General features: G+C 33.5%; 1 protein-coding gene across 1 annotated transcript; it reads right to left on the reverse strand.

Annotated features, from left to right (window-relative positions):
• Positions 1-9,954: 9,954 nt before the first annotated feature.
• Positions 9,955-11,904, reverse strand: LOC139840053 (large ribosomal subunit protein uL23). Its single transcript, XM_071830278.1, has 4 exons — positions 11,866-11,904; positions 11,677-11,718; positions 10,580-10,943; positions 9,955-10,200 (listed from the first exon to the last, which is right to left on the reverse strand). Exons 2-4 carry the CDS (start codon positions 11,687-11,689, stop codon positions 10,116-10,118), a joined length of 462 nt encoding a protein of 153 aa, XP_071686379.1. The 5' UTR covers positions 11,690-11,718; positions 11,866-11,904; the 3' UTR covers positions 9,955-10,115.
• Positions 11,905-12,846: the final 942 nt, after the last annotated feature.

Consider the following 12,846-nt stretch of genomic DNA (forward strand, 5'->3'; position numbering starts at 1 on the left):
TACCGATTATCACATCAAAACTCCCTAACTCTACTGGTATCAAATCAATCTTAAATGTTTCGCTAACCAGTTTAATTTCTCGATTCCGACATATATTATCTGCTGAAATTAATTTACCATTTGCTAATTCGAGTAAAAATTTACTATCCAAAGGCGTCAATGGACAACTTAATTTAGCACAAAAATCTCTACTCATATAGCTTCTATCCGCACCCGAATCAAATAAAACGTAAGCAGATTTATTGTCAATAAGAAACGTACCCGTAACAAGCTCCGGGTCTTCCTGTGCCTCTGCCGCATTAATATTGAAAACTCTTCCGCGGCCTTGTCCATTCGTGTTCTCCTGGTTCGGGCAATTTCTAATAATGTGGCCCGGTTTTCCACATTTATAACAAACTACATTGGCATAACTTGCTCCGACACTACTTGCTCCGCCATTACTCGTTCCGACACCATTTGTTCCTTTCGTTCTATTAACCCCTGGTCCATAGACCTCACACTTCGCTGCGCTATGACCATTTCTTTTACACTTGTTGCAAAATTTGGTGCAGAACCCTGAGTGATACTTTTCACACCTTTGGCATAGCTGCTTCTGATTGTTGTTGTTGTTGTTGCGGTTATTATTGTTGTTGGGATGATTGTTGTAGTTGCTGTTGTTGTTGTTGTTGTTGTTGGGCCGTTTGTTGTAGTTGCGATTGATGTTGCGATTGTTGGGATAATTGTTGCGATTATTGTTGTAATTGCTGTTGTTGTTGTATTGGTGATTCTTATCACCGTTTTCCTCCCACTTTCTTTTGACTTGCTTCACATTGGCCTCTTCAGCAGTCTGTTCTTTAATTCTTTCTTCAATCTGGTTCACTAGTTTGTGAGCCATTCTACATGCCTGTTGTATGGAGGCGGGCTCGTGTGAACTTATATCTTCTTGGATTCTTTCCGATAATCCTTTCACAAATGCGTCGATCTTCTCTTCCTCATCTTCGAATGCTCCCGGACATAATAGGCACAATTCTGTGAATCGTCTTTCGTACGTGGTAATATCAAATCCTTGGGTTCGTAACCCTCTAAGTTCTGTCTTGAGCTTATTGACCTCGGTTTTGGGACGGTACTTCTCGTTCATCAAGTGCTTGAATGCTGACCACGGTAGTGCGTACGCATCGTCTTGTCCCACTTGCTCTAGATAGGTATTCCACCATGTTAACGCAGAACCTGTGAAGGTATGTGTAGCGTACTTCACTTTGTCCTCTTCAGTACACTTACTTATGGCAAACACTGATTCGACCTTCTCGGTCCACCGTTTCAATCCGATCGGTCCTTCGGTTCCATCAAATTCCAAAGGTTTGCAGGCAGTGAATTCTTTGTAGGTGCATCCTACACGATTTCCTGTACTGTTAGATCCAAGGTTATTGTTGGTATGTAGCGCAGCCTGTACTGCGGCTATGTTTGAAGCTAGAAAAGTACGGAATTCCTCTTCATTCATATTCACGGTGTGTCGAGTAGTCGGTGCCATTTCCTTCAAAATAGTCAAATGGAACAAGTTAATCATACAGAATATTAAGAGTAGTTAATAGTATTTCGTAGCATAATATGAACTCATTTATAAAAGCTTTTTCTTCATATTAGCGTTTTATAAGTTTAAATTCGGGTAGTACCTACCCGTTAAGTTCATACTTAGTAGCTAATATACAATTCAACTACTACAATTCTATATGAAAAACTGATTATAATAATATTTCGCGTTCAAACGTTTACACAATATTTTACAAACTTACAATACCGCTTATTTTACATATAGCATGAAATATAGCACACAATAAATTTGATACAAGATGGTTGTGAAGATAATTCTAGCTAGTACACAAGTCGTTCAGCAAAGGCAATAAAGACACGTAATTCATACGTCCAGAAACAAGTCATGCATTCTGGTTTTACTAGGATTACTTCCCATCCTTGGTCTTGTGGAACATAACCGTTATGGCCGTTGATAAGACAGCGTGTTGTAACGTCGTCAAAGGGACGAGGGTTACGTAATGTCCAACAGTCCCGTAACAATCTAAAAACCTCATTTCTTACCCCAATTACCGACTCCGTCACTTGTGGGAACGTTTTGTTTAATAGTTGTAGCCCGATGTTCTTGTTCTCACTTTGGTGAGAAGCGAACATTACTAATCCGTAAGCATAACATGCTTCTTTATGTTGCATGTTAGCCGCTTTTTCTAAATCACGAAGTCCAATATTCGGATATATTGAGTCAAAATAATTTCTTAACCCATTGCGTAAAATAGCATTTGGGTTCCCCGCAATATATGCGTCAAAGTAAACACATCGTAAATTATGGATTTCCCAATGTGATATACCCCATCTTTCGAACGAAAGCCTTTTATAAACCAAGGCATTCTTGGAACGTTCTTCGAATGTCTTACAAACTGATCTCGCCTTAAATAGTTGTGCCGAGGAATTCTGACCGACTCTAGACAAGATTTCATCAATCATGTCTCCGGGTAGGTCTCTTAAAATATTGGGTTGTCTATCCATTTTGTATTTTTATACTGTAAAATAGACAAGAGTTAGATTCATAAAAAAAATTACTTATTAATACAAGCAATTTTTACATATATCATAAAGCATAAGCACACCATATTACATATATTACACCACACGAATACAACTATCTTATTTCGACTCGCTCGTTTCTTCTTGTTTGGTTTTGGTTCGTTTTGCCAAGTTTCTAGGGATATATGATGTTCCCCTAATACAAGCCGTCGTTGTCCACATTGGTTTAGAAAAACCTGGTGGTTTAGAGGTTCCCGGGTCATTGTTACAACTTAAGGACTTCGGGGGTTGACGATACATATAAAGTTCATCGGGGTTGGAATTAGATTTCTCTATTTTTATGCCCTTTCCCTTATTATTTTCTTTTGCTTTTTTAAATTCAGTTGGGGTAATTTCTATAACATCATCGAAATTCTCGTCGGAATCCGATTCATCGGAGAATTGGTAATCCTCCCAATATTTTGCTTCCTTGGCGGAAACACCATTGACCATAATTAACCTTGGTCGGTTGGTTGAGGATTCTCTTTTACTTAACCGTTTTATTATTTCCCCCACCGGTTCTATTTCTTCTTCCGGTTCCGATTCTTCTTCCGGTTCCGATTCTTCTTCCGGTTCCGACTCTTCTTCCGGTTCCTCTTCGGGAATTTGTGAATCAGTCCACAAATCATTCCAATTTACATTTGACTCTTCATTATTATTAGGTGAGTCAATGGGACTTGTTCTAGAGGTAGACATCTATCACATAATATCAAACACGTTAAGAGATTAATATATCACATAATATTCATATGTTAAAAATATATAGTTTCCAACAAAAATGTTAAGCAATCATTTTTAAAGAAAACACGGTCGAAGTCCAGACTCACTAATGCATCCTAACAAACTCGATAAGACACACTAATGCAAATTTTCTGGTTCTCTAAGACCAACTGAAATGTCCCGTTCTTATTGATTAAAAACGTTCCATATTAATTGATTTCGTTGCGAGGTTTTGACCTCTATATGAGACGTTTTTCAAAGACTGCATTCATTTTTAAAACAAACCATAACCTTTATTTCATCAATAAAGGTTTAAAAAGCTTTACGTAGATTATCAAATAATGATAATCTAAAATATCCTGTTTACACACGACCATTACATAATGGTTTACAATACAAATATGTTACAACAAAATAAGTTTCTTGAATGCAGTTTTAACACAATATCATACAAGCATGGACTCCAAATCTCGTCCTTATTTAAGTATGCGACAGCGGAAGCTCTTAATAATCACCTGAGAATAAACATGCTTAAAACGTCAACAAAAATGTTGGTGAGTTATAGGTTTAACCTATATATCAAATCATAATAATAGACCACAAGATTTCATATTTCAATACACATCCCATACATAGAGATAAAAGTCATTCATATGGTGAACACCTGGTAACTGACATTAACAAGATGCATATATAAGAATATCCCCATCATTCCGGGACACCCTTCGGATATGATATAAATTTCGAAGTACTAAAGCATCCGGTACTTTGGATGGGGTTTGTTAGGCCCAATAGATCTATCTTTAGGATTCGCGTCAATTAGGGTGTCTGTTCCCTAATTCTTAGATTACCAGACTTAATAAAAAGGGGCATATTCGATTTCGATAATTCAACCATAGAATGTAGTTTCACGTACTTGTGTCTATTTTGTAAATCATTTATAAAACCTGCATGTATTCTCATCCCAAAAATATTAGATTTTAAAAGTGGGACTATAACTCACTTTCACAGATTTTTACTTCGTCGGGAAGTAAGACTTGGCCACTGGTTGATTCACGAACCTATAACAATATATACATATATATCAAAGTATGTTCAAAATATATTTACAACACTTTTAATATATTTTGATGTTTTAAGTTTATTAAGTCAGCTGTCCTCGTTAGTAACCTACAACTAGTTGTCCACAGTTAGATGTACAGAAATAAATCGATAAATATTATCTTGAATCAATCCACGACCCAGTGTATACGTATCTCAGTATTGATCACAACTCAAACTATATATATTTTGGAATCAACCTCAACCCTGTATAGCTAACTCCAACATTCACATATAGAGTGTCTATAGTTGTTCCGAAATATATATAGATGTGTCGACATGATAGGTCAAAATTTTGTATACGTGTCTATGGTATCTCAAGATTACATAATATACAATACAAGTTGATTAAGTTATGGTTGGAATAGATTTGTTACCAATTTTCACGTAGCTAAAATAAGAAAAAATATCCAATCTTGTTTTACCCATAACTTCTTCATTTTAAATCCGTTTTGAGTGAATCAAATTGCTATGGTTTCATATTGAACTCTATTTTATGAATATAAACAGAAAAAGTATAGGTTTATAGTCAGAAAAATAAGTTACAAGTCATTTTTGTAAAGATAGTCATTTCAGTCGAAAGAACGACGTCTAGATGACCATTTTAGAAAACATACTTCCACTTTGAGTTTAACCATAATTTTTGGATATAGTTTCATGTTCATAATAAAAATCATTTTCTCAGAATAACAACTTTTAAATCAAATTTTATCATAGTTTTTAATTAACTAACCCAAAACAGCCCGCGGTGTTACTACGACGGCGTAAATCCGGTTTTACGGTGTTTTTCGTGTTTCCAGGTTTTAAATCATTAAGTTAGCATATCATATAGATATAGAACATGTGTTTAGTTGATTTTAAAAGTCAAGTTAGAAGGATTAACTTTTGTTTGCGAACAAGTTTAGAATTAACTAAACTATGTTCTAGTGATTACAAGTTTAAACCTTCGAATAAGATAGCTTTATATGTATGAATCGAATGATGTTATGAACATCATTACTACCTTAAGTTCCTTGGATAAACCTACTGGAAAATAGAAAAATGGATCTAGCTTCAACGGATCCTTGGATGGCTCGAAGTTCTTGAAGCGGAATCATGACACGAAAACAAGTTCAAGTAAGATCATCACTTGAAATAAGATTGTTATAGTTATAGAAATTGAACCAAAGTTTGAATATGATTATTACCTTGTATTAGAATGATAACCTACTGTAAGAAACAAAGATTTCTTGAGGTTGGATGATCACCTTACAAGATTGGAAGTGAGCTAGCAAACTTGAAAGTATTCTTGATTTTATGTAACTAGAACTTGTAGAATTTATGAAGAACACTTAGAACTTGAAGATAGAACTTGAGAGAGATCAATTAGATGAAGAAAATTGAAGAATGAAAGTGTTTGTAGGTGTTTTTGGTCGTTGGTGTATGGATTAGATATAAAGGATATGTAATTTTGTTTTCATGTAAATAAGTCATGAATGATTACTCATATTTTTGTAATTTTATGAGATATTTCATGCTAGTTGCCAAATGATGGTTCCCACATGTGTTAGGTGACTCACATGGGCTGCTAAGAGCTGATCATTGGAGTGTATATACCAATAGTACATACATCTAAAAGCTGTGTATTGTACGAGTACGAATACGGGTGCATACGAGTAGAATTGTTGATGAAACTGAACGAGGATGTAATTGTAAGCATTTTTGTTAAGTAGAAGTATTTTGATAAGTGTATTAAAGTCTTTCAAAAGTGTATAAATACATATTAAAACACTACATGTATATACATTTTAATTGAGTCGTTAAGTCATCGTTAGTCGTTACATGTAAGTGTTGTTTTGAAACCTTTAGGTTAACGATCTTGTTAAATGTTGTTAACCCAATGTTTATAATATCAAATGAGATTTTAAATTATTATATTATCATGATATTATCATGTATGAATATCTCTTAATATGATATATATACATTAAATCTCTTTACAACGATAATCGTTACATATATGTCTCGTTTAAAAATCATTAAGTTAGTAGTCTTGTTTTTACATATGTAGTTCATTGTTAATATACTTAATGATATGTTTACTTATCATAGTATCATGTTAACTATATATATATATATCCATATATATGTCATCATATAGTTTCTACAAGTTTTAACGTTCGTGAATCACCGGTCAACTTGGGTGGTCAATTGTCTATATGAAACATATTTCAATTAATCAAGTCTTAACAAGTTTGATTGCTTAACATGTTGGAAACATTTAATCATGTAAATATCAATCTCAATTAATATATATAAACGTGGAAAAATTCGGGTCACTACAAAAAAGGACAAAAAAATTGAAAAAGTTAAGAAAGGGGACTACAATAAGGGCAAGTCAAAAAAGGAATCTTCAAGTGGGCATAAAAAACAGAACACATCCCCAGATTTAAAGAAAGAAGACAAGGTAGAGATACCATAGGTCTTGATGGAGCTTTCATGAAAGAACCATCATATGGTCAGATTCTTACTGCAGTTGGACTTGATTCCAACAATGGGATATACCCTGTTGCATATGCACTAGTGGAATCAGAATGTTATGCTTCATGGTGTTGGTTTCTGGAAATATTGGATCAAGACTTGGATCTTGGAAGAATGTCAAACTTTACCTTTGTCAGTGACAGACAAAAGGTATGTTAACAGTGATTGTTAACTGTTTTATTTAAATTGTATAAAGTGTAAACTGTTTTATTACAAGGGTTATTAGAGGCAGTTGCAAGGTTTTTCCCAGTTGCTGAGCATAGATATTGTCTAAGACACCTGCAGCAAAATATGAAGAAAAAGTGGAGTGGAACTGCATATAGAAACCATCTATGGAACTGTGCAACTGCACTAACTGTACCAGAATTTGATGAGGCAATGAAGAAGTTGAAAGGCTTTAGTGTACCATGCTATGAATGGTTTTCTAAGGTTTATCCTAAACATTGGGAAATAAGTCATTTCACAGGTATTAAATTCACTAGTTTGTTTTTAAATTAAGTACTTTGTAGTTGAAACTATTTGATTGTATTGAAACTGTTTGTTGTTATCAATCTGTAGGAAGAGCAAAATCTGATATATTGCTTAACAACATATGTGAGGTGTTTAATAGATGGTTAGTAGATGCTAGGGATAAGCCTGTTATTACATGTCTTGAGTATATTAGGGAATATCTTATGAACAGAATTATCAAAGTGAAGCATGTAATTGCTAAAAGTGATGGCCCACTAACTCCAACTGGAACCAAGTTGTTTGAGGCAATTAAGAAAGATGCCTCTAAATATAATGTTTTATGGAGTGGTAGTACCAAATATCAAGTTAATGATTCACATGGAGATCAGTGTGTAGTTGATGTTACACTAAGAAAATGTGGGTGTAAAAGATGGCAGTTAACAGGGATGGCATGTAAACATGCTGTAGCAACTTTTTGGAACATGGAAAAAAACAATCAAGATGTTGGGTTACCTGAGGTATGGGTGGATAAGGTATATTGGTTGGACACTTGGGTTGACACTTATAATCATACCATCAATCCAGTTAATGGCAGATCCAAGTGGGTGAAATCTGCAGATACAATTGTTCTAACTGCACCAAAAAGGAGATCACAAGCTGGCAGGCCAAAGAAGAACAAGAGAAAGGAGATGGATGAGAAACAGAGTTTAAGTGAAGGTGGAAAGTTATCAAGAAAGGGTAAGAGTTTGACTTGTGGAAAGTGTAAAGGTTTAGGTCATAATCAAAGAACTTGTACACTAAAGGATGGTGCAAGTACAAGCAAACCAAGGCAAGTGTCAAGCAAACCAAGGGAATTTTCAAGCAAACCAAGGCAAGTGTCAAAAAGGAAGAAGGATGAAGGTGTGACTGGAAGCAAGAAGAAAGCAAAAAAAAGGTGGGAAATAAATTATTGGTGTTATTTCATCACCTTTGTCTTTTGGATGTTATTTGAATGTTTAGTCTTATGTCTTTTGGATGTAAACAGACTCTTATGGATGTTATGGATGTTATGGTTGTAAACTGATTATGTCTTTTGGTTGTAAACTGATTATCTTATGTCTAGTTAATGTTAAGATGTTATGGTGGTCTTTTGGTTGTAAACTGATTAACTTATGTCTATTTAATGTTAATTGGATGTTATGTTGATGTTATCCTGCACAATTATTGTGATGTTTGAACACCTTATATGTTGACTGCACAAAATGGTAAAAACAAACCCGACAAATATTCTACACAATTATAAGTGACTGCAAAAGCTTAAGTTGCTTCATTAACACATGCCAAATCCATACATAATCCATACAAAAAACCCAAAAGATTACATTCTTGATTACTAACTAACTAGGATTTCACAATTTCATAGATTACAAATGCAACCAAACTAATAATTAACAACAACTTATTTCTCCATTCTCTGTATTCGGCAGCTCGCAATTGATGTTCAATAGGAATCCTGGGCATTGGTGGATCCAACCAAAGAAAAAACCTGCAATCATAATACTAAAACCAAAAAAACAAACCTTTATTTAAATACCCTGACCCACATTAGGGTTTTAACTGAAATTGGACTCAAATTTCGAATTACCTTGTTTCCACATCTCAAAAAACGACGATTAGGGTTACGAGATGTAGATGAGAGTCGCTCTACAGCAAGCATTCCACAATTGCAATATACCATCGTGCCAATTGAAGATGACGAAGTAACGGGAGGAAATTAGGGCTTCAATTGAACGAATTAGGGGGACGGATGAGTGGGGTTCGAATAAAGGGGGAAAAGTTGGTATTTATAGCAAGTTTGCTGTAAATAGACGAAAATACCCCTCACGTGCCAGGCACATGATGAAGGCTAACGTTGCAATTTGACGTCCGTAATTACCAGTGATTAAAATTGTAAACATTTGAAATCACAGTGATCAAAATTGCAAAAAAAAAACCATGATGACCAAAACTGCAAGATTTTACAAACTACAGTGACCAAAAGTGTAATTTTGTCCATATAATTTCTACTCTTATATTATAAGAAGTTTGTATCTAGATTAGTATACTAAGAATTGTTATAAACAACTAAATTACAACAAATATAATATAATTATAGTTAATAATAATATATTAATAGTATACTATACTTATTGCATTATATTTAGACAAAAATACACAATAATTGATATGTATTATCATTACATTAATTACACTTAAATTAAATAATGATGAGAAAAACAAATACCAAGTAATGAAATAAACGATTTGAGCTTGAATAAAACGAGCAAAGCTCAAACTTAAGATTATAGGCTCGAACCGAGCCAAACTCGATTTATGTGAATTTTAAACGAGTCCAACTTGACTAAAGCAAAGCTCATTTACACCCCTACTTTCCCCGATGCAATTTGCAATTCTTAAAATTCCACTATAAACGCTTAACAAACTACTTTAAAATCCTTGGCATGCAAAGACCAACTTAGACTACGAACCAATATAAAATAATTTTTAAAACTACAAGCAGTACATAATACCTAAGAGAATGGTGAACCAAACCAATAACAAAACTGAAGCTGTTGAAGTACGCTTCATTAACAAGATTGCATTCAAATGTATAATAATCTCAATAAACTTGCAAGTACTATTTGAGAAAATAAAACTAATAAAATCACCACAGCGAGCATACATTTCACCATTCTGCTGAACCGACATTAACCTTATTAGATTATTCCAATCTTGTTAGCAACATCCAAAGCATCATAGTCTGGGGTAAGCTTTACATAAGCCTTCTTCGTTCCGTCAGGTCTGCGTATCACACACGCACATATACATTAACAAAATGGTAATACAGTTAATCACAAGCAGAAAAGAAAATAAAGAAAAGGGAAGTTTCATCTTATTTAATTACAAATTTACAATTGGTTTCATCAGGTCAATCAGGTCAAACCATTGAAAATCCTTAACAGAAAATGAATTAAACAGGTCAAATATTTGTTGAAATTGCAATTTAATGAATACCACTTCTAAATCAGTATATTATAACTCAACTAGACTACTATCATTAATAAAAGAGTATAAGTTTGTAATCATAAGTTACGCTTGTAAGAAATTTTTGATATTGATTTCAAAACCTAAATGTCAATATAAGTGAAATAGTGTTTAAAATTACAACTGATGAAATTACCTGATCAAAGTGTTGACTTTCTTTGTCTGTATGTCATACATCTTTTTAACTGCAGCTTTGATCTTCTTCTTGTCAGCACGAATGTCAACAATGAAAACCAGAGTGTTGTTATCCTCGATCTTCTTCATTGCAGATTCTGTGGTCAACGGGTATTTCAATATTTGATAGTGGTCAAGCTTGTTTCTTGGTGGGGCACTGATACGTGGGTACTTAGGATTTCTATCGGTCTTCAGTGTCTTTGGTCGGTGAAATGTGACCTTCGTGCGGATCTTCTTAGCCTTCTTTTTGAAGGTCGAACCTGTCTTCACAGCCTTTGCTGTCTTCAAAGCCTGAGCCTTAGCGTCTCCTTTCTTCGTTACATCACCTGAAACAATAGATCAGAAAAATCAACATGAAACGTTGTATAAATCCTCGACCATAGATCCAAAAACATATTGAGTTACCCTGAGTTACCCTACTAAAACGGTAGTTGCAGTTACTATAAAAAAGGAAAAGAAAATTATAATTATACTTTGTAGTTGAAAATGTGGTTTCAAGGTTCAAAATCCGTACATAGATAAGCGTCATCATGGTCTATGATTATATATTCATAAAACTCGGATTATGTATATACAAATATAAATCTATAATCACATTCAGTAGTTCTACGAAATTATAGTCAAAAACATACAAAAAAAGACTATTTGAAGCTAGTGTTACAACTTTGATCATTATATCACAAATATTTATCTATTAACTATATTTAGTGATACATCTAAGGCTTATATTTTTGTATGTAGTATAATATGCTTATGTTAGCTACATTCAAATTCAAATTAACATTCAAAATACAGAAAAAAACACTAAAATTAAACTTTTTCACATCTCCTAGTATAGGGATTTAAACAAAATTCCTGAAATAATTTCAAGCAAAAGAACAAACATAAACAATTGTATATATACAGTAACTCATAAGATCAAGTAATTGTAGCTAAATAGCTCAAAACGACAGGAACCGGAAAATGAAATTTGTTAACATACAAAGAAATATTTTATGCAAAACTAGAACTGAGCATAAATAAACGATTAGCTGTTACAGTGAGGAACAAAGAGCTTACCTTTAGGCGCCATTGGTATTCAATCCTACTTCAATAAATCAGCTGGAAGAAAACAAAAATAAATAAAATGAAGATCACGTAAAATTAAGAATAATATTTATGAACTTATGAAATCTATTATTGTGTAATTGAATCGTTCTAAACCCTAATGTAAGATTTAAATTAAAACGAAGCAGATTGAAAACGTACCTTCAAAATAAGAAATGAGACGGCTGCAAACTAGGGTTTCGATAAATGATTATGAGATTTATAAATCAGATGGATCTGTATTAAGATAACTGGGCTGGGCTGGGCTGGGCTTGGCTGGGCTGGGCCGAGTCGGGCCGGGATGCTCTAGGCTAGTCAAGAATAGGCTGGGTTTTGTAAAGTTGGAGTTAAATTAAAGTTAATAATTTATATTTATTTATTTATATTTATTTATATTTATATTTATATTACCAATATAACTAATAGACAAAATTTGTCTTATTTGTTATGAATAGTACTATTTGTGACAACTCGGAAATTTCCAATCAAATATAAACTTTATCTTTATATTATTCCGACACGATAAGCATAGTTTGTTAAGTTAAATCTCAAGAATTTTAAACTGTGTTCATACATTCATTATAACCTCGATCAAATTCCGACGATTCACGAACCGTTATATATAAATAGATATGTATATATATATATATATATTATAACTTGAGAATATTAATAAAGTATTAAACGTATAATACTTTATACGAACGTATTTGTTTCAATATGTTTATCGATGGAATTAGAAGATAATATCAAATGATTGATTTATCAGATACATTGTGATATGATTACGGGTCCTTTCAGTTGGTATCAGAGCGGTGGTCTTAGCGAATCAGGTCTACATTAGTGTGTCTAACTGATAGTCATTAGGATGCATTAGTGGTTCTGGACTTCGACCGTGTCTGCATGTCAAAAGTTTTGCTTATCATTTTTGTCGAAAATTGCCTGCTTATCATTCTTAGTCTAGACACATCTTACTGCATTGATTGCATGAATAGTGTGTAGACAAAATTCATATCTTAGCGTATCTGTTACTGTAAACTTTGCCTGACATATCCCGTAAATTACTCCTTAATCTACGAAATCTTTTGCGCTAAATATATAGATATTCTATGTAATTAGAATACCACCCGATAGCCGAAAAAT

Source organism: Rutidosis leptorrhynchoides, chromosome 4, assembly GCF_046630445.1.
Source record: "Rutidosis leptorrhynchoides isolate AG116_Rl617_1_P2 chromosome 4, CSIRO_AGI_Rlap_v1, whole genome shotgun sequence".
Lineage (NCBI taxonomy): Eukaryota > Viridiplantae > Streptophyta > Magnoliopsida > Asterales > Asteraceae > Rutidosis > Rutidosis leptorrhynchoides.

Coding starts and splice junctions, on each gene's coding strand:
- LOC139840053 (XM_071830278.1), bottom strand. Junction 10,201..10,579: donor AAAGTCAACACTTTGATCAG/GTAATTTCATCA, acceptor TGTGATACGCAG/ACCTGACGGAACGAAGAAGG.